The sequence below is a fragment of the Pygocentrus nattereri genome, chromosome 30 (genome assembly GCF_015220715.1).
Source record: "Pygocentrus nattereri isolate fPygNat1 chromosome 30, fPygNat1.pri, whole genome shotgun sequence".
In the NCBI taxonomy this organism is placed as follows: Eukaryota; Metazoa; Chordata; class Actinopteri; order Characiformes; family Serrasalmidae; genus Pygocentrus; species Pygocentrus nattereri.
This window is the reverse complement of record NC_051240.1, coordinates 786,119-808,814: the sequence shown is the minus strand read 5'-3', so window position 1 is coordinate 808,814 and position 22,696 is coordinate 786,119. Positions and strand designations below refer to the sequence as shown.

Below are 22,696 nucleotides of genomic sequence, written 5' to 3'. Positions count from 1 at the left end.
GCCAGAATACTGGTCACAGTGTCACTTACACTGATGTGTGTGTGTGTGTGTGTGTGTGTGTTGCCACGAGCTCTTAGTCATTCAAGATTTACTTCCACATGAAAATCAGATTCGAGAGAATTTTCAGGGGCCTGGTTCAGAGGAGTGGTAACACATCGCTCGGCGGTTGCTAATGCTAGCTCTGTACTGTAAACAAGCCTCTAACTCGGCTGTAAAGATTTCCGATTCACTTGGAGTTTAAATCCAGTTACACGGCATCGCCCGTTGCTTTGGCTCATGCAGACGTCCGGCTGTAACTGCTACAACATTTAAGGTGGAACCAGAAGCTGGAATGAAAAGCCCAATTCGGCGTAATCTAATCTCGGTTCGCTAGACTCAGTCAGGAGACCGGGGATCTACCACTCGAGGGGAGGCTACTGGTTTAACTTCTGAATTACTAAAGATGTGCAGAACAGCATTTACGGTTTGTCTGAACGCGAATGTTTACTGTGGGTAAACCGCTGGGAGCTCTCCCGGCCCGCTGGTCTACCCCGAGTGTATGATGCACTTAATTAATACTGTAGTTTGTATATCCTTACTTATGTTTCGGACTCAAGAATCAAGAAAGTGCCTGTGTGCAGATCGACTCCATCCCATCGCTCAGAATCAGCGCCGACTCCAGAATTCCTGAGAACACCTCCAAACGGGCTGGTGCGGTTATATACACACGGCTCCCGTGTTTCCACCCGGGAGAATTTACCCTCATGTGCTACACTGATAGTCAACGCACACGGATGGGCATGTGTGCTGGTCACTCGCTGGCCTCTGGGCAGCGCCTGAGTGTGGCGCTCAGCACAGATTTTCTCCACGCTCACACGACGCCAGTCCGCTGAAGTTTCACACGAACTGCGGAGTCTTGCACGACCTCTAAAGCAGCAGGAGTAGCGCTGAGCTGAAGCAGTCCCGCAGGACGGCGGCGGTGGAGTCATGCCTCACTCTAGCAAGCTCATTTGGGATTTAAGGAACCGCTCACTCGGTTTGGACGAGAGGAGCAATGTTGTGCGGGCAGATTATTTAGGTAGGAAAACGCAGAAAGGTAGTATATCGTTCTCAGCCTCCTTTGGACAGTGGTACAGTAAAAACAGAACTAATGAAGAGTTGAACTCAGGTGTCCCGTTTCCATCTCCAGAATTAAAGCCATTTCAGTTTTTCCAGTCCTAGCTACGTAGCGGTGGCCGATATAGCTACTTCAAGATGTTGTCTCGATGTACGAGATGCATCACTTATGTTTACTTTTGCTGATGTTCGATAAGTTGGAACGCAGAGAAAAGAACCTGCAAGCCACGTGTTTAAAAAGACCAGGAAAAAGTACATGTACAAATGTAGAAAGACGTTTTTTCAGTGTTTTACACGCTAAATTAAATTAGTCTTTGTTATTATTCATGCAGTGGCTCAATGTTCTTTATCTACTAATTATATCCACTGTGTAATAAGGGAAAAAGGCATGTTGTGTTAAAATGTGATGTAATTTATCACAGTAACAATACATATCACTATATTGCCCACTATTACTGTTTACTATATTTTTTCGTAATCTCTAGCTATTCTTACTATTCTATGTTGCCAATATTTGTTGATTGATTGCTACAGGCACACGAGAGTTTGTCCAAAGACTAAAACTTGAAGCTGCTCTACCTGTCCATGATGGCTGTGTAAGTGGCCCATAATGAACTCTGTCATTATAGCCTATAGCTTCACAAAGGGGTATATGTACTGTTTTTTCCCCTTTCTACCAGGTAAATACAATATGCTGGAATGATACTGGTAAATACATCCTATCAGGATCAGATGACACCAACCTTGTCATCACAGACCCTTTCACTAGGAAGGTAAAAGTGGTAAAAAGCTGTAAAAAGTTCATGTTATTTTCATGGTTTGATTCCGCCCAGACTATGCTTTCTTTCTTTGCTAGGTTCTAGTCAATGTCCCCTCTCATCATCGAGCCAACATCTACAGTGCCAAATTCATGCCAGCGTCTTGTGATCACTGGATTGTTTCATCAGCAGGAGATGGACACATCCATTATACCAACATCAGCAGGAGCCCTGACATCACACAACACAAGTTTACCTGCCACTATGGCACTGTTTATGAGGTACAGCAGCTCAAAAGAATCGTTCTTAAGGATCTGCTGGAGAATCACATGGCATCTTTTACAACCCTGATTCCAATGAAGTTGGGAAGTTGTGTAACGCATAAATAAAAACAGAACACGATGATTTGCAAATCCTTTTCAACCTATATTCAATTGAATACACTACAAAGACGAGATATTTAGTGTTCAGATGGATAAACTTTATAGTTTTTTGCAAATATTCACTTATTTTGAATTTGATGCCTGCAACATGTTCCAAAGAAGTTGGGACAGGGGCGTGTTTACCGCTGTGTTACATCACCTTTCCTTTAACACTCAATAAGTGTTTGGGAACTGAGGACACTAATTGTTGAAGCTTTGTAGGTGGAATTCTTTCCTATTCTTGCTTGACGTACAACTTCAGCTGCTCAGCAGTCCGGGGGTCTCCGCTGTCGTGTTTTGAGCTTCATAATGTGCCACACATTTTCAATGGGAGACGGTCTGGACTGCAGGCAGGCCAGTCTAGTACCTGCACTCTTTTACTATGAAGCCACGCTGTTGTAACACGTGCAGAATGTGGCTTGGCATCGTCTTGCTGAAATAAGCAGGACGTCCCTGAAAAAGACGCTGCTTGGATGGCAGCAGATGTTGCTCCAACACCTGTATGTACCTTTCAGCATTAATGGGGCCTTCACAGATGTGCAAGTTACCCCTGCCATGGGCACTAACACCCCCCCCACCATCAGAGATGCTGGCTTTTGAACTTTGCACTGATAACAATCCAGACAGTCCTTTTCCTCTTTGGCCCGGAGGACACGACGTCCATGATTTCCAGAAACAGTGTGAAATGTGGACGCGTCAGACCACAGGACACTTTTCCACTTTGCGTCAGTCCATCTCAGATGAGCTCAGGCCCAGAGAAGCCGGTGGTGTTGATACTGTTGGACTATTTGCTCACGCAGTTGTTCACAAAGTGGTGAACCTCGCCCGTCCTTGCTTGTGAACGACTGAGCCTTTCAGGGATGCTCCCTTTATACGCAATCATGACACTCACCTGTTTCCAATTAACCTGCTCACCTGTGGAATGTTCCAAACAGGTGGTTTTTTTTTAGCATTCCTGAACTTTCCCAGTCTTTTGCTGTCCCTGTCCCAACTTCTTTGTAACGTGTTACAGGCATCACATTCAAAATGAGTGAATATTTGCAAAAAACAATAAAGTTTATCCGTTTGAACATTAAATATCTTGTCTTTGTAGTGAATTCAATTGAATATAGGTTGAAAAGGATTTGCAAATCATTGTATTCTGTTTTTATTTTTATGTTTTACACAACGTCCCAACTTCATTGGAATTGTACATAGACTTAGTAAGCTGGCAGTAGTGCCTGTTATAGTGAGTGAACAGTATATTATTATGTACAGGATTGTGCATAAGTCAGAGACCCTTTATTTAATTTCCAATCAAAACAGTCATTAACTACAAGTAATTCATTTGTCAGCATCACAGAAAAAAACAAAGACATATATTTAGCAGTAAATTATATAGAGGCCTCAACAACTAAAATTAATATCATTATATTTAGGATTTAGAACTGCCTTCCGCCCGAAGACTGCTGGGATAGGCTCCAGCTCCCCCCGCGACCCTGACGGAGAAGCGGCTTAGAAAATGGATGGATGGATGGATGGATATTTAGGATTTAATGTGTCCACCCTTTGCCTTCATTACAGCTTCCATTCTTTTCAGAAGACTTATTCTCATTTTCTCAAGGAAATCTGCATGGATATTTTTTTCCTCCAAAGTTCAGTCTTACAAGTTGGTTGTATTTTCATCTGGTCATGATTCAAGTCATCCCAAAGGCTTTTAGTAATGTTACATTTTGATGTGCAAATGTTTTGGATTTTTTTATCTAAGCTGTTCAGAAATCTTTCCTTTTAGCCATTTTAGATTTGCATGCAAAAGACATTTGCAAGGTCACTAAGGTGTATTTGGGTAGCCGTATGTGTGAATGCTAGTGTTTCTTTAAAGGCGATGGTCTACTAGTTCTTGCATGGTTGTTAGGAGTCATTTTCTTAGTTAACTCCTGTTTTGTTTTCATTTATCTTCTTTACTCTTTCCCCTTACATATGCAAGTGGACTGAAGTATATCTATTCTCCATAGAAAACTGAGTAGCTTGTAATTAATGGCTATTTTCACTAGAAATTAAGTAAATGAAGTATGCTCTCTGACTTTTGCACAATGCTCTACATGGCAGACTGTCCCGGCAGTGATCTGACACTGATTTTTGCATTTCTTACAGATTCTTACAGTGCCCAATGACCCACACACTTTTCTGTCTTGTGGAGAGGATGGAACCGTCCGCTGGTTTGACACCAGATTAAAAAATGAATGCAGCAAAAGTAGATGCGGAGACGTATGGAATGCATTTTAAACAAATAAATGATGGTTTGCTTTTCTTGTATGATGTCTGTTTGCTGGTTCAGTATTGTCGGTGTTCTGTTTAATGGTATTTATTGTTGTCCTATTGTCAGGATGTTCTTATAAAATGTCGCAGGGCAGTCAGCTCCATGGCTATCTCCCCTGTTGAGCCCTGTTACCTTGCTTTGGGCTGCTCTGACAGCTCAGTACGCATATACGATAGGAGGATGCTGGGGACCATCACTACAGGTGCGATTAAAGGTGTGTGAGGAATAGAGGATGACTTGGTTTGGAGAGCTTATACTGGGTGTAGTATGGGCCAGTAGAAATTATTGTCCTGAAGCTAAGGGTGTGTGATACAGCAAACATATATCCGAGTGTTGGAGTATTGCCCTGTGCCCTGTGCGATAGTTTTTTGTCCTAATTTGTAAAACTAGACATATTATCATTTAGAAAATGAACAATGTGTGTAATGTGAACAGAGGTGTTCAAACTTTTGCATAGAACAGTACATGAGCTTAATCCTCACATGTATTTTACCAGAACACAAGGTATTTGACTTTACTGTTTTATAGAACTATGTTCTCTTTTCCTTCTTTCATGTTAACCAGGGGGCTGTCCCACTGGAGGTACTACAGGTATCTGTCTACGCTTTGTGCCTCCTCACTTGACTGGTAGGTCATGCCGTGTGACCTCGCTATGTTACAGTGCCGATGGCCAAGAAGTGCTTGCCAGCTACTCCTCAGATTACGTCTACCTGTTCGACCCCAAAGATGACCAGGCCTCCAAGTTGGGACTATCTGAAAACAGGAGACAGGAGGTGAGGTTAAAGGAGTGGATTAGCTTAGCTAGAGGCATATCTAAAGATACAAAAGCTTAGCTTGAATGCAGAGTTTTGGGTAACTGTTGCCTAGTACAGAATTGCAGAATTGTCTGTTTGCCTGTCTGTTAAAATGATCGGAGCTCAGCAGAGATAATTATAACCAGGCTGTCATGTGTGCTTTATTTACCAACATTAAAAAAGGTCCTTGCCAAATCAAAATGAACTTGCGTCATCACATATTGTTGGTTCTAAGCTAGAAGTCAGTCAAACAAACACTATCAGGGACCAGTTCACATTTTGCTGTGGAACAAAATGTCCCAGTGGCACATGTTTTCCCAGCAGGCTGTGTGTCTGAGTGGACAGGCTTGGATGCCTTTCCCAAAACAGTCTCCATTACAGGCAGCTAGTGAATGTAGACAGAAATAAAACAGAAGCGGTAGTAACTGTCTCGGCAGGAGTAGCCTTTTACTTATCATTGCCATTTACCAGGCACCACTATGTGTGACACATGTCCCAGAACAAAGACTGTAACACTAGTAAGAATTAAGAAATTATATTAACACTTAATTTTGTCAAACTGGGTCTCAGTCACTTACCTCTGCCTAACGTCATGTAAGAGTAAAATGGGAATCAGAATAATACTATTATAAACAATCTAATTGTAGGGTTATTATTTATCTTTTGATGGAGCACAAATCTCACATAAGCCCTTTTTCTTAATTTGCTGAATACGGGGCTGGCAGACGGAGTGTTCCAGAAAGACTATGAGTGTGTAATTGAGCCGTGATCTTGTGCTGGTGAGTTTACAGTGCCAGGTGCAAGCCCAGCTAAGAAAGCCAGTAGAAAGTAAGCTGAGAAGGAGGGCTGGCAGTAGGGCTATTCCTGTTAGCTGTGTGATGTTTTACAGAATTTTGATGATGTCACTTACAATTGCAGCAACCACCTGTGAAACGCTTGCGACTGAGAGGTGATTGGTCAGATACTGGTCCCAGGGCGCGTCCTGAAAGTGAGAGAGAACAAACTGGTAAGAGGAGCCTAAAATAACACAGACACACACAGACACACAGAAACATACCATAATACTCAGGCTGGATTACTAGACAACCATAGTTAAAGGGAAATTCCACCAACTTTTCAATCGCTGTAATTAATTGGTTGTTAATAGATGTGAACAGAGACATCCTGAGGGGTTTGATGATTACCAAGTCAGAATTGCTCAGTGTGGTAGTGATAGAAACTCTCAGCTTCATCCCTCTTTAAAGCTGAAAGCATTTAAGCTTATATCCCTGATAGAAAGTTAATACACAAAATGGCTACAAATACACTGCCTGATTCCTGAGACATTGTTTTATGGTAGTTTAGAGATCAGGTTTTGGCCTAAACTGATTTATTTTTAATAGTGGAGGGGTACATACAAGGCTTTGTAAAGCAATATTGTCCCTGATGAAAATTTCTGACTGTTTTACTAATATTAACATTAGATTTAAAAACTCAAAAATCTTGTTTAGCTTCTCTGGTCATTTTGGTCAGTAAATAAAATGTGGATATGTCCATTGTTGCAAACCAGGGGTTGTGATGTCATCACCACTACTGTAAAAAAAAAAAAAAAAATCCAAATCAACAAGTTTCTCAATAACCATAACCATTAACCATAATCACATCAAACCACTCTGAATGACTTCATTTACATCTCAGCAACAAAATTATGTGGATTTTTTTTATTGGTGTAATTCTCCTTTAAATGGCCAAGGATGCATTTTTAATCCATTCAAGCTTAATTTGTGAGGATAAAGATTGTATAAAATATTTACAAATAAATAAAGGCCTTATACGTTTATTTCTCCATAGCAGTTTTCTTTATTTTTTTAGAATTCAGATTCAAATTTAAAAAGACACATTGAGCATTTTATATTAAATGAATCTACATTTTATGGGTTTTGTGATTGATTAATGTTCTTCTTCTTCTTTTAGGAGAGTCCAGTTCTAACATGTCACTGATGCAGAGAATGTCAGGGATGTTATCTCGTTGGTTTGAGGAAGCCAGTGAGGCTCAGAATAACAGGGCCCACTCACGTTCACACTCAAGTGGTGAGAGTTTGCACACTTTCATGCATGATCCCACATTTCTTTTCCACTGTGGCTTCTGCTAAAACGAAGACCTGAAGTTACAAAATCAAATAGAGGTTTTCACAGCTGCCGTGAATACCTCGTGGACATGTTGGACTGTTATACTGTTTTTCTTTTTAGGAAACATCACTCAGTCAGCCATTTCTAGCATGTCTTCTGCAGGAGATCGGACAGAGTCCAGTGCTGAGAGTACTGCACAGGCCACTGCAGAGAACATGCCTTTCTCTAACTCAACTACAGGGACCTCTTCACCCCGGGCCTCCTCCACATCTCATAGTGCACAGTATCAAGGTGAGTGAAGCTTATTTTATTTCTCAGGTATGGGACAATTTGCAGTGATTTACTGGATGTAGTTTTGGTTTGGAGATGAATATTTGAAAAGTAGTGCCGTGTTAAATGACAGGACTAAATTTGAAAGTGTTTAGGATGATAGGATGAATGAGAGTAGAATATAGTTAGAATGAATGCAATAAGTATTAATATAATAAATTGTAGTTTTATTGTGAGCTTAATCATTTCAAAACATGCCTCAAAAGGATACACAGTCTCTATAGAATAGAATAAAAAATACAAAGAATAATAAAGAGACAATGTAAAAGAACTTCGAGATGTGTAGGTAGAAGCTGTTGGCATGATTGGTTGTGCTGGTTTTGATGGGAAACAAGTGCAGCACAGCACTATGAGTTAGAAAACAGGGATAAATGGCTCTATTCAGAGGTCTTCAGTAGCAGATAGAAGTTTTTATAAAAACAATGCTTAAACAATTTATAAGAACTATATTGTAACGATAAAATACACTATATTGCCAAAAGTATTCGCTCATTCTTAATCTATAGGGTTTAATATGATGTCGGCCCACCCTTTGCAGCTATAACAGCTCCTGGAAGGCTTTCCACAAAGATGAGGAGTGTGTTTATGGGAATTTTTGACCATTCTTCCAGAAGCGCATTTGTGAGGTCAGACACTGATGGTGGATCTCTTCACTAATTCATTCCAAAGATGTTCTGTTGGGTTGAGGTCAGGACTCTGCGCAAGCCAGTCAAGTTCTTCCACACCAAACTCGCTCATCCATGTCTTTATGGATCTTGCTTTGTGCACTGGTGCTCAGTCATGTTAGAACAGGAAGGGGCCGTCCCCAAACTGTTCCCACAAAGTTGGGAGCATGAAATTGTCCAAAATCTCTTGAACTGCATAAGCATTAAGAGTTCATTTCACTGGAACTAAGAGACCTTTATTAGTCCCACAACAGGGAAATTTCACCTCTGCATTTAATCCATCCATGAAGTGAAACACCACATACACTCAAGTGAGCACACACACACTAGGGGGCAGTGAGCACACTTGCCCGGAGTGGGGAGCAGTTGGGGGTTAGGTGTCTTGCTCAAGGACACCTCAGTCATGTGCTGTCAGCTCTGGGGATCAAACCGGTGACCTTCCGGTCACGAGGCTGTTTCCCTAACCTCCAGCCCACGACTGCCCTAAGGGGCAGAGCCCAACTCCTGAGAAACAACCCCACACCATAATTTTACACTTGGCACAATGCAGTCAGACAAGCACCGTTCTCCTGGCAACCGCCAAACTCATCCATCGGATTGCCAGATGCAGAAGCATCACTCCAGAGAACACATCTCCACTGCTCTAGAGTCAAGTGGCAGCACTTTGCACCACTGCATTCAACGTTTGCATTGCAGTTGGTGATGTAAGGCTTGGATGCAGCTGTTCGACCTTGGAAACTCATTCCATGAAGCTCTCTATGCACTGTTTTTCAGCTAATCTGAAGGCCACGTGAAGTTTGGAGTTGTGTAGCGATGACTCTGCAGAAAGTAGGCGATTATTTGCTACAGCCTCTGCTGACCCCGTCATTTTACATGGCCTACAACTTTGTGGCTGAGTTGATGTCATTCCCAATCGCTTCCACTTTACCACTGACTGTTGACTGTGGAATATTTAGTAGCGAGGAAATTTCACCACTGGATTTGTTCCACAAGTGGCATCCCATCACGGTACCATGCTGGAATTCACTGAGCTCCTGAGAGCGACCCATTCTTTCACTAATGTCTGTAGAAGCAGTCTGCAGGCCTAGGGGCTTGGTTTTAAATGCCTGTGGCCATGGAAGTGATTTGAACACCTGAATTCAATGATTTGGATTGAATATGTTTGGAAATATAGTGTATACTATAGTTATAATAGAGTTGTTACATTTGTAAGCATTTTTGAATGGCTGAGTAAAAAAACTAAATTCTGTATTACTGCAAGGCTCCAGAGGTGCTCTCACAGACTCAGCAGAGCCAGTTATCAGTCTGCAGTACAGTTCAGAGGGCACCACCACCAGCACCATCAAGCTAGACTTCACACACCAGTGGTAAGTGAAGCTGATTTTGAGATGTGCACATGTGGGTGTGTCTGTTGGCTGTTTTAATGCCTGTGTGTTTTGTGTGGTCTAAACAGGGGTGAAACAGGATCATGCTGTAAATCCCATAGCAGCAGGAGGTCCGGTGAAGGAGAAAGCAGCAGGGCTGCACCAAGCACAGAGCCGAGGCAGCCAGGTGAGGTCTGCCTAAGAGCTTGTTTCTGTCTAGCTTACTTTATAATGAAATTACTTTACCTATTGATGACATTTCCCGATTAAAAACAATATATTGTCGTGTAAGTTTTAGTTTTATTTATAAAAAAAAAAAAAAGTTGTGTTTGAGATGATTCCATCGCTTTTATTTATGTCACAGTATGTGGCTTCCCTGACTTTTCCCACTCATCTACTCACAATCTACTCATAAGGAAATAGTGTTTTTCTTCATTTTATTTTTACTGCCAGGGTTCACACAGTCACAGCCCAAAGACATGTAGTCAGGCCAATTGGAGAGCACTAAATTGCCCCTAGGTGTAAGTGTGTGTGTGTGTATGTATATGTCTGTCTCTGACCTGTCCAGGGTGTTTCCTGCCTTCTGCCTAACGAACGCTGAGATAGGCTCCAGCCACCCCTGCAACCCAGGAGGATAAACGGCTTTTAATTAATCGATGAATGAGGATTAGAAAAGAAAAAAAAAAGTATCACTTAAAAGTCATGGAAAATAATGTGTTGGAAAAATCCATATGTTGGAGTTTTCTGAACTTTTCCCCAATGCAGTTCGTCATCCCATCACATTTGAAGAGTCTAGATTGCAAACAGCACAGAGACCGAGACTAGTGTATCTGTACATGGATCAGCTTTAATAGCATGCTGTTAATGATCTTGGCTAGCTAAGGTACAACATCCATGATGTGTGTGTTGTGGAAAATTTGCCATTTGAACACTGGAGAAGATGAATTAACAAGCCAAATGTAAGAGGTAAACACACCACTGTTGCTTCTTACTCCAAGACATGCGTGACTGGCTTCATCACTGTGAGTAACATCGCTTGGTCTGCACTGCAGCGGCTAAACAAATCTGCAGCTTCATTAATACTGTTGAGTTCACACATTGGTCTTTAAAAAAAAACAAAAAAAAAACATGAAGCCATGCACATGTTGGCATGTTGACAGCATTACTGACAAAAATATGATTATCAGAGAAGAGGTTTATCAGTGTAAATTGTTTATTTAAGTTGGGCAAAGGCAGAGGATACTCTGTACTCTTTTATTTTTGTTGAACAAAACACCTGGAATTCAACAGTGGGATGTTTGGCATCCATGGCTCCCCAGAAATTACCATCCAGTTTATTCCTTAGTACTTGAACTCTTGAGAAATTAACTCCCAATTCGTTCACCACTGCAGTCTGTAGAGCATTGCAGCTCTATGGTATGTCCAGTTTGTCGTCATCCATCTACCCACACCTGACTCATGGTTCTGTTTGTAACATGTGAATATGGGGTGACAGAGGAGTTGAAACAAAATGTAAAGGCTCTTATAAAAAGTTAATGTATTAAGCCCAATGAAAGGTCTGTTCTCTGGTATTGGAGTGTTAAACCTGGTGCAGATATCCAAACATGGGTCAGATTTCAGGTTGACATTTAAAGTGCATTTTGACTTACTAGCTAAAAATATTTAAATATTGAATTACTATATTTAATATTATGGCATTTTCAAACATACCACAGTATCATGCTATCCGTTTGACAAAGTTTAACATTAATAAACTTGATAATGTTTCCTCAGTTTCCTTGTTTTTATGGATTTAAAGCAAATGACTTAAATACAAACCATCAAAAGGACTGCATACTTTAAGTAAAGTGCACAAAATTAAATAGTCCCTGTCTAATATATCACTAAAACAGGAAATTATATGTTAGTATCACGGTATACTGATATAGATTGTAAATCATCACTAGGCTAAATATTTGGCATGGAAGGTTCATCTTATGTCATGGAAAATTCATGGAAATCCACTGTTTAAAAAGTATGAACCCTTTACTATGTTTTCAGAACCGCTGCACGATAGATCTACATTCTCTGCCATATTGAGCTTTCCGAGCACTTTCCATTTTAAAAGGCTGTAGCTTTCTATCTCCAAGTACTGAAAAACTGTCCTCAGTCCAACCATTATGGAAGCCTATTCCTGTCAGGTGGAGGGGGTATAATCCTCTATACTAAGTGACAAACAGTTTTTCCACAAAAGTTGAACTGGGAAAAAAAATTGTAAACATTGATAAAATGGCAATTTCTGTTTCTATAACTGACATTAACAAACATTTAGGTTGAAACTTTGCTTTAAAAAAAAAACAAACATGGCTATATAATGTGAAGTCTAATACTTAGCTGGCTGTTCGTTGTTCTTATGTTCATGTTGGCCACATGTGGCTGTTATTTTCTTTTGATTTGCTCAGTGTTATGTTGTAATACAAGCAATTCTATAATATTTCAAGATAGATTTATAATAATATCAGATTTTCTGCTGGTATCAATCTGATAATCATAGACGGTATTGGATTGGTGCTACACTATATTTCCAAAGGTTTTCACTCACCCATCCAAATCATTGAATTCAGGTGTTCCAGTCACTTCCATGGAAACAGGTGTATAAAGCTGAGCCCCTAAGCCTGCAGACTGCTTCTACAAACATTAGTGAAAGAATGGGTTGCTCTTAAGAGCTCAGTGAACTCCAGCATGGTACAGCAATAGGATGCCACCTGTGCAACAAGTCCACTTGTGAAAGTTCCTCACTACTAAATATTCCACAGTCAAAAGTCAGTGATATTATAACAAAGTGGATGCAATTGGGACAGCAGCTCAGCCACGAAGTGGCCGGCCACGTAAAATGACAAAGCGAAGTCAGCGGATGCTGAGGCGCATAGAGTGTACAGGTCAACAACTTTCTGCAGAGTAAATTGCTACACACCTCCAAACTTCATGTGCCCTACAGATTAGCTCAAGAACAGTGTGTAGAGAGCTTCATGGAACAGGTTTCCAAGGCCAAGCAGCTGTATCCAAGCCTTACCTCACCAAGTGCAATGCAAAGCATTGAATTCCGTGGTGTAGAGCAGTGGAGACGTGTTCTCTAGAGTGATGAATCACACTTCTCCATCTGGCAATCCGATGGATGAGTCTGGGTTTGGTGGTTGCCAGGAGAATAGTAATTGTCTGACTGCATTGTGCCAAGTGTAAAGTTTGGTGGAGGGGGATTATGGTGTGGGGTTGTTTTTCAGGAGTTGGGCTCGGCCTCTTAGTTCCAGTGAAAGGAACTCTTAATGCTTCATGCAGACCAAGAGATTTTGGACAATTTCATGCAGACCAGTGCACAAAGCAGGTCCATAAAGACATGACTGAGCGAGTTTGGTGTGGAAGAACTTGACTGGCCTGCACAGAGTCCTGAACTCAACCCCATAGAACACCTTTGGGATGAATTAGATTGGAGACTGTGAGCCAGGCCTTCTCGTCCAACATCAGTGTCTGACCTCACAAATGCACTTCTGGAAGAACGGTCAAAAATTCCCATAAACACACCCCTTACCCTTGTGGAAAGCCTTCCCAGAAGAGTTGAAGCTGTTATAGCTGCAAAGGGTGGGCCGACATCATATTAAACCCATGGGATCTTACTCAATTTCATATGTGTGTGAAGGCAGACGAGCAAATACTTTTTGGTAATATAGTGTATGTCTATATGGAATCTAATACTGTATCAAGGTAATCAAGAATATATCAGGCATGATTATGACTTATGCTTGGTATGTGTTTGTGTGTGCACACGGGGACAGAGATGGAAGGGCTCAGTGAACATGGTATAGAGGCTGAGAGGCAGTCTCAAACAGAATTGAGAAGACACAGTCAGGCAGCAGTGCAAGCGATGGGCTCAGATGACAGCGATGATGAGACAGTACACACTTCCTCTGCACACACTGTGAGAGGTCCAACTGAAAGGTGTACACCCCCAACATATATGATTAAAGCATTCCACGACAGTGTGTTGATGGTGAAAATGATTGGCTTCTGTATGTATTTTAATTTGCTTTTTTCCTTCATCACACAGGTTTAGCTTTAGGGGATCAGCTATAGGTGAACGAGTTCTCAGGTAAATACTGCTATTCTGATATAACTTGCTTACCATCCCTAAAATGATTCATTATTGGTGTGTGTGTGTGTGTGTGTGTGTGTGTGTGTTTTGTTCTTTAGCTCCACCTTCAGGACAAAAGTTTTTTTCTCTCTAAACTTGTTTCTCCTGGCCTATACATTACCAGTGCCATTATTATTTATTTGTTTGTTTGTTTGTTTATTGTTTAACAGTTACTACTGATGTACACTAGATGCACTTTGTAGTTCTGCAGTTACAGACTGCAGTCTTATCCGTTTCTCAGCACACTTTGCTTGCCCCATTTCACCCTGTTCTTCAATAGTCAGGACCCCTACAGGACCCCCACAGAGCAGGTATTATTTGGGTGGTGGTTCTTTCTCAGCACTGCAGTGACACTGACATAGTGTTTACATGTTCATGTTACATGCTCACTTTCCGCTCCTGTTAGACATGCATAACTTACAACCCGAATTCCAGTGAAGTTGGGACGTTGTGTAAAACATAAATAAAAACAGAATACGATGATTTGCAAATCCTTTTCAACCAATATTCAACTGAATACACTACAAAGACAAGATATTTAATGTTCAGACAGATAAACTTTATTGTTTTTTGCAAATATTCACTCATTTTGAATTTGATGCCTGTAACACGTTACAAAGAAGTTGGGACAGGGGCAACAAAAGACTGGGAAAGTTGAGGAATGCTAAAAAAACACCTGTTTGGAACATTCCACAGGTGAACAGGTTAACTGGAAACGGGTCAGTGTCATGATTGGGTATAAAGAGAGCATCCCTGAGTCGTTCACAAGCAAGGACCGGACGAGGGTCACCACTTTGTGAACAACTGCGTGAGCAAATAGTCCAACAGTATCAACAGCACCCAGAAACGCCGCCGGCTTCTCTGGGCCCGAGCTCATCTGAGATGGACTGACGCAAAGTGGAAAAGTGTCCTGTGGTCTGACGCGTCCACATTTCAAATTGTTTTTGGAAATCATGGACGTTGTGTCCTCCAGGCTAAAGAGAAAAAGGACTGTTGTTGGATTGTTATCAGCGCAAAGTTCAAAAGCCAGCATCTCTGATGGTGTGGGGGGTGTTAGTGCCCATGGCAGGGGTAACTGGCACATCTGTGAAGGCCCCATTAATGCTGAAAGGTACATACAGGTTTTGGAGCAACATCTGCTGCCATCCAAGCAGCGTCTTTTTCAGGGACGTCCTGCTTATTTCAGCAAGACGATGCAAAGACACATTCTGCACGTGTTACAACAGCGTGGCTTCATAGTAAAAGAGTGCGGGTACTAGACTGACCTGCCTGCAGTCCAGACCGTCTCCCATTGAAAATGTGTGGAGCATTATGAAGCGCAAAATACGACAACAGAGACCCCGGACTGCTGAGCAGCTGAAGCTGGACATCAAGCAGGAATGGGAAAGAATTCCACCTACAAAGCTTCAACAATCAGTGTCCTCAGTTCCCAAACGCTTATCGAGTGTTTAAAGGAAAGGTGATGTAACACAGTGGTAAACACACCCCTGTCCCAACTTCTTTGTAACGTGTTGCAGGCATCAAATTCAAAATGAGGGAATATTTGCAACAAACTATAAAGTTTATCTGTTTGAACATTAAATATCTTGTCTTTGTAGTGTATTCAGTTGAATATAGGTTGAAAAGGATTTGGTTTTTATTGTATTTTGTTTTTATTCATGTTTTACACAATGTCCCAACTTCATTGGAATTGGGGTTGTATTGGTCCACCTTGTATATGTGAAGTCGGAGGCAATAGCTCATCTGTTGCTGCGCAGCTTGTGTTTGTCACCTTCTAGCCTTTTATCAGTGGACACTGTATGCTGCCCACGGGATGCTGTTGGATATTTTTGGTTGGTGGACTATTCTTAATCCAACAAGGTGCTTCCTCTAGCAGCAAAGCTGTGTCTGATCCACTTGTACCAGTGCAACACACACTACCATGTCAGTTTCATTGCAGTGCTGCGAATGATCCACTATTCAAATAATACCTGTTCTTTACTGGTATTGTTTATCCAGCTGTAAAGCATGCGGAGTGGGCCAAAAGCCCAGTGAGCAAGCTGATGTTTTTCTACTGCAGCATAGCTTGAAGTCATTGCCCCATTGACCAGCAGGTTTCCCTGGGCAGTGAGTGGGGCGTATGCACCACGATCCTCCCACACACGCAGTCGGGTGATGCGCGAAAGCTGGCCATTTAGATGTCCCTCAGCCCCTTCCTCTAGAGTCAGCAAACACTGCCCTGGATGTGTGTCACTGCCAAATATTGTTTGCATAGCCCCTTCTGCTGGCAGGGCCCCACAAGTGCAGTTTCTGTCCAAAACAAAGAGCAAATGTGCTGCAGTCATGGAGAGAGTGGCTCCATTGTGTGTACTGATCACATAGAAGTGCTTCTTGATCGCTGGGTCACGGTCCAGGAAGGCAAGGACCTCACTATAGATGCCCTATGTCTGTCAATGCCAGGACTCGATCACCAGCCTGCAGGTCACGCATTGACTTCTGACTCCCCTTTTCCAGTGTCACCCATGCCCTTCCTGGAAAGCAACCCCCCGTCTTAGCTGCCACTGAATGTTCTGGAGAGCCAAGGGCCACACAGCAGAAGAGAGAGGGAAAGAGAAAGCAAGTGTGTGAGAAACAGAAGATAGATACATTTAGAAAATGAGGGCTAACACATTTTCGCAGCTCAGGTAAATGGTCCTAGGAAAAACCATTGGTATAGAACTTTTAGATTTAATCATAACAAAAAGGTCTACATTTCCACACGTCAAAGACAACAAAGTTTTTTTAAATACCATTCTTTTAAATGTTCTTCTTCACCCTTTAGGGCTCCTTTATACTTAAAAGGGCATTCCATGCATTTTCTAAAATTATAAGATGTAAACCAAGTCATTCAGAGTGGTGTGATGTGAAAGGGTAAGGGGGTGATGGGGCAGTCGTGGGCTGGAGGTTAGGGAACCAGCCTTGTGACCAGAAAGTCGCTGGTTCGATCCCCTTGGCTGACAGTCCATGATTGAAGTGCCCTTGAGCAAGGCACCTAACCCCGAATTGCTCCCCAGGAGCTGTGGATAGGGCTGCCCCCTAGTGTGTGTTCACTACTGTGCATGTGGGTGTTTCACTGCACTGATGGGTTAATGGGTCTAATTCCACAAACACAGTTGGCAAAATTAATTTAATTAAAATTAATTGAATTAAAAAAGTTCTTAATTAATTCAGGGTCCAATTCTACATGTTACAGGTAATGGATGTGAATATGCTGCCTTGTGCCTGAAACATGTTTTATAGTCGTTTTGAGAATGTTTCTTATAAAATTACCTTTTTTTTTTTGTACATCCATTCATAGGCAAAATAGTACTCAAATAAAACTTTACCCTTATTTAATCATTATTAACATATGAAAACTCAGAAGACACAGGTAGATTCACTTCCTTCTACATCCCTAAAAAAATAGTTAGATTTGCATTGTAGACATCACAAGCTGGTGGTTCCCATCATCACCACTGTAAAGAAACGGTGCAAGTTGCTCTACAGTGAACAGATTCACGTTAAAACACTGCATTAAAATGTGCAGAAAATGTGGGTGTGTACTTTTTTTCACAAAATATGTAATTAGACCAGGGACACTCAGTATTAGCGCTGCCATCATGCAGTGGAATGTGTGGCTGTTTAGAAACGTGTCCATGTAGCGACTGTTGAAATAATGGGCAAGTTAATCTGTGAATGTGCTCAAATAAACTTAATGAGTGTCTCTATCACTGTTCCTCTTGTTCAGACGTACAGCAGCTGCCAGGATCCAGGAGATTTTCCGTAGAAGAAAGGAGCGCAGAGAGATGGAGGAGACAGAGGCACTTGGTATCAAAAGACCTGTTGCCAAAATGTCTTTCAAGGGCCACCGTAACTCCAGGACCATGGTATAGTCATGGTTGAGAACATCAAAAACTCCATATTAAATGAAGTAGTAGTTAATCAGGCTTTTAGAAGAAATGTTCTTTGAATGCTAATCAGAAGTCAAAGGTTCTTAACCACTCATCAGGGACTCTCAGTCAGTCCACAATATAGTTGTCTGAATGCCTAGTACATCAAATTCAAGAAATTGTCATTTAATAACGTCTATCAGCAGTGTTCAGAACTGGCATGTGGCAAATATATGCATTGCCTAGGTCTTTGTAGATGCTGCATCTGATTGGAAGATGCCAAACTGAATTTACAGTCATTAGCACAACACAATAAAGACATTTCTAACTTACACTGTATGATGTTCATTAAACCTGATGAGATGCTGTTGATTTGTCTGCTAAAGTAGATTAAAGAGGCGTGTTTCTGGGGGAAAAGCTTTGTTCTGAGTGGTTCAGACTGTGGACACATCTTTATATGGGACCGTTACACTGGAGAGCATGTGATGCTACTGGAGGCTGATAATCATGTAGTGAACTGCCTGCAACCACATCCATTTGAGCCATGTGAGTATTTCCAGCACCTAACAGAGAACAGTGCTCAGCAGAGCTGTTTAAAACTCTGCATTTATTCTCTATGGTACTTGTGAACAGTGGGACGTGAAAAACTGAAATAGTCTTCATGAGACTTGATGGTTCCATGGTGATTATTAGTTCAACGTGGTTTTACTATGACGTCTTAAATATGTACATGTTTTTTTCAGTGCTAGCATCTTCTGGAATTGATTACGATATAAAGATCTGGTCACCTATGGAGGAGCTTCCATCATTTGACAGAGTGCTGACCGAGGAAGTAAGTGCACAGAAACCTCATTTTTAAGCATGAACAGTAATTCCATATACTGTTAATGGAAAACTTTTAATTCCATTTCTCAGCTTGTTGCGGCCCACCTGTTGGTCCACATTTTTGTTCTGTACCAGTTCTCAACACCATGCCATTAAGAACACTGAATACAGATACTGAGAAACTGGGAGCTAGGTTAGAACAAAAATCTACACTGTCTAGTGGGCTAGAGACTGAGTTGTTAAACACCTGTGTTAATTGACGGTTGTCTCTGTCTTATACTGCCTGCTAATTCGTAAGTCATAAGTCCGTGAAGTGCAAATCATTTAAACCCTATATTTAATTGAACATAGTACAAACCTTCCATATCAAATGTTGAAACTGAGAAATTTAGTTTTTTTGAAGATAAGTTATGCCCATTGTCATGATTGGCCCCTCCCAGTCCTGTCCATGTGTTCATGTTGTGTTTTGTTTTAGTTCACGTGCTTTTTGTTTTTCCGTCTAGTCTGGCCCCTTGTTTCGTGACTCCGCCTCTGATTGTTTCCACCTGTTCCTCATCATCCCTGTGATTATTTAAGCCCTGTGTTTGCCCCTAGTTTTCGTTAGTCTTTGTTTGTTTGTAAGCCTGTTGGATCGTTCTGATTGTTTGTTGTTTGGGATGTTGTTTATTGTTTGATTCTTGTTTGTTTGTCATGTCTGCCCCCTGATCAATCCGCGTTGGCTCAATGACCCTGGACTATATCGACCACGACCCTGGATTTGCCCTTAATAAAAGCCACGTATCTCTGCATATGCGTCCGCCTCCTCGCTCCACGTCACACCTATTTTGAGTTTGATGGCAACAATACCTTCCAAAAAAGTTGGGATGGGGCGACAAAAGGCTGGTGAAGTTGTGTAATGCTAAAAAACATGGTGGTTAATTGACAACAGGTCAGTAACATGATGAAAAAGCAGCCCAGAGAGGCGGAGTCTTTCAGAAGTAAAGATGAGGAGGACTACACAAGCAAATAGTGGAACAGTTCAACAGTAACGTTTCTTACCACAAAATAGCAAAGAACCTTTGCTTTTCATCATCTACAATACATAACTATATTAAAAGATTTAGACAATCTGGCTAAATCTCTGTATGTAAGGGACAAAAACGAGTATTTGCTGGCCATGATATTTAAGTCCTTAGGCGGTACTGCATTAAAAACAGACATGATTCTGTAGAGGAAAGTAGAAAAGTGTTCTGTGGTGCCACAAATCAACATTTAAAATTATTTTTGGAAATTATGGATGCTGCGCCCTTCAGCCTAAACACCACTCAGCTTGTTATCAGTGCACAGTTCAAAAGCGAGTATTCATGATGGTATGGGCTGCATTACTGCACATGGCATGGGTGACGTGCACATCTGGGAAGCTCTATTAATGTCACCACTGAAAACATTTGCCACATTATGAAATGAAATGCCATAAAGGAGACCCTGATCTTTTGAGAAAGTGAAATCCTATAACAAGCAAGAATAGGAAAACATTTCACTTTCAGAACTACAGTAGGCAGTCTCCTCAGTCCAAACACAGAGTGTTGTTAAAAGAAGAAGTGATGAAACACAGTGGTAAACATGCCCCCATCCCAACTTTTTGGAACGTGTTGTTTGACACCAATTCAGAATGGGCATATATTTTTCAAAAAACAACAACAAAAAAAATCCCGGTTTCAACATTTGAATGTTGTCTTCATACTATTTTCAATGAAGTATAAGGTTTACATGAGTTGCACATTGTTGCATTTTGTTTTTACATTTTGCACAGCATCCCAACTTTTTTGGAAGTGAGGTTGGACATGTATAATGTCAATTGGTGAGTAAAAATAAGCAGCGTAGCACAAAAGTCAGAAACCACCCTTCATTAAATTTCCAGTCTGCAACAATAATTAAGATTTTCTATTTTTATTCTCAAAAAAAAGAAAATATATTTAACACAGTTACACAGAGGCCTCAACAACCAAGCATATAAAATAATTTCTCAGTACTAAATGTTTAGCGCCTTCACCTTTATTACAGCTTCCACTCTTTTTGGGAGACTTGCTTTCAGTTCTACATGTTTCAAGTTCAGACTTAGAAGTTGGTTGTATTTTCTGCTTTTCAGGATCCAAGTAAAAACAGTTCAGATAAAAAGTTTAAGTATTGTTTGTCATATGTTAACAGTTCTGATGTACAGCAGGGCTTGCATGGTTGTTTGGAGTCCCCACACTTTCTCTGCATCTTCTAATATTTTCTAATTCTAGTTTTGGAGACTTTCCCCTTCATTATGCAAGTGGATTATCTTATATCTAATCTCCACAGAAATGTGTCATTAAAAATAACTTGTACTTAATGGATGTTTTAACTGGAAAATAATTAAATGAAGATCTTGGATTTTTCACAGTACTGCATGTTCATTAAATTGAGAAGTATATTTTATATGAAATGCATTAATACGTATGGTTAACACCATCTGCAGGTGATCCTGCGTAATGAGCTGATGTTGGAAGAGAATAGAAACACTGTAACTGTCCCAGCATCATTCATGCTCAGAATGCTGGCTTCCCTTAGCCACATCAGGGCAGGTCAGTCTGCTCTCTGCATCTCCAGTAACACATCATATTCGTTATTTTAATAGCTAATGGTCTTCTAAAGATACATATTAGATCAGTTCATGCTCAATTAAGTAATAAGATTTTTGAGCTGACTATGGAACCATTTTTTGCAGATCGATTTGAAGGAGATCCATCAGAAGGCTCGGGACAAGAGAATGAGGACTGATGCAGGACATTATATCAAGCAACAAGTAAAGCTGCATAAATTAGCGTTCTTTAAATTGCAGTATATTTATAGATAGAAGGACATGGCTATGTTACCTGGCAAAATCCATCCTGAATCTTGCAAGCTATTAATTTTATTTTTCCCCCAGAGACTCTGTCTGGCATTTATCCACTAGCAGTAGCGACTCAATTAGAGTGTTCTGCGGAGCTGCAGAGTTGATTCTGTTGATATTTGACATAAAGGGTGCAGAAATAAAAACAGGTTTGGCAAGACTTGCTACCTTGCACGCAAGTAAAATTCATGTGCACAATTACTCATTATTTGCAGTGGCTGAATTTGGGGAGTGAAACAAAAGTGGAAGCTCGTAAGGATATTTTTTTCCTTCACCAGGCTTATGTTTATGTGGTTGTTTATAACTGTGCCTCTACTGTAACTGCAAAGTACAAGACCTCTTGTCAAAATTTATCTTGGTGCAATGATGGGTAGTTTCTTTGCCTTCTACACTCATGAGATTCCTGCTGTTTGTGTGATTCACCATAAGTATGTGAGACTGTATGCATTCAAAACATTGTATTTGAAGTGTTCTATAAGATATAAAGCACTGCCTTGGTTTATAATAAGTGAAAATAACACTTCAGTTACTGCTGAACTTTCTGTCTCTCCTTCATTCACCCTGTATGTTTGAACTGGTCAAAAATGTTTTGAAAGCTTTGAATGGGTTTTACTGCTAGCAGAGTGGTGGCTTGAGATAGTAAGTATGTTTGAGCTCATTTTAGAGCAAAAACAATGCAAGAATGCTTGGCAACTATTTCAAACTGTTATTTCCTACATTTCCTCATTGTATAGGTAAGGATTAATTACAAAAGGCTTAAATGTATTTATGTATTATTTCAAATTTGCCATTGTTTATCTTTCTTAAACCGAGTAATCTTTTCTGAAATGAGACCAGATGTCATTCTATTGAACCACAGTGATAAGCTGGGACATTTCTCTTTTATGTGTAGGCTATTGCCTGCTTAAGGCTAGAGTTTTTTAGATCTTTTTTAATCATCCTGAAATCCTTGGGTAGAATATTAAGGAGGTCTAAGTGTAAGATAAAACTTTTTTCTTAGTAATTTGCAAAACTCTGTCTAGCATCTATCCCAGTAGTAACAATCTGCCTACAATAAAACAAAACTAGATTTTGCCAGTCACAGTAA

The 22,696-nt window shown here is 40.8% G+C and overlaps 1 protein-coding gene across 4 annotated transcripts; it reads left to right on the top strand.

Annotated features, from left to right (window-relative positions):
* Nucleotides 1-566: 566 nt before the first annotated feature.
* LOC108436428 (DDB1- and CUL4-associated factor 6-like) lies at nucleotides 567-22,146 on the top strand. Of its 4 annotated transcripts, none has more exons than XM_017712914.2 (19): nucleotides 567-1,057; nucleotides 1,630-1,691; nucleotides 1,776-1,868; nucleotides 1,952-2,134; nucleotides 4,409-4,522; nucleotides 4,641-4,788; nucleotides 5,139-5,347; nucleotides 6,287-6,374; nucleotides 7,322-7,438; nucleotides 7,640-7,768; nucleotides 9,734-9,839; nucleotides 9,926-10,023; nucleotides 13,646-13,808; nucleotides 13,918-13,959; nucleotides 17,747-17,885; nucleotides 18,278-18,434; nucleotides 18,632-18,720; nucleotides 21,196-21,301; nucleotides 21,445-22,146. In XM_017712914.2, exons 1-19 carry the CDS (start codon nucleotides 967-969, stop codon nucleotides 21,495-21,497), a joined length of 2,187 nt encoding a protein of 728 aa, XP_017568403.1. In that variant the 5' UTR covers nucleotides 567-966; the 3' UTR covers nucleotides 21,498-22,146. The 4 variants fall into 4 exon arrangements, with proteins under 4 accessions (XP_017568403.1, XP_017568401.1, XP_017568400.1 ...); XM_017712912.2 differs by having other exon boundaries at nucleotides 568-1,057; nucleotides 4,641-4,776; nucleotides 7,598-7,768; XM_017712911.2 differs by having other exon boundaries at nucleotides 569-1,057; nucleotides 7,598-7,768.
* Nucleotides 22,147-22,696: the final 550 nt, after the last annotated feature.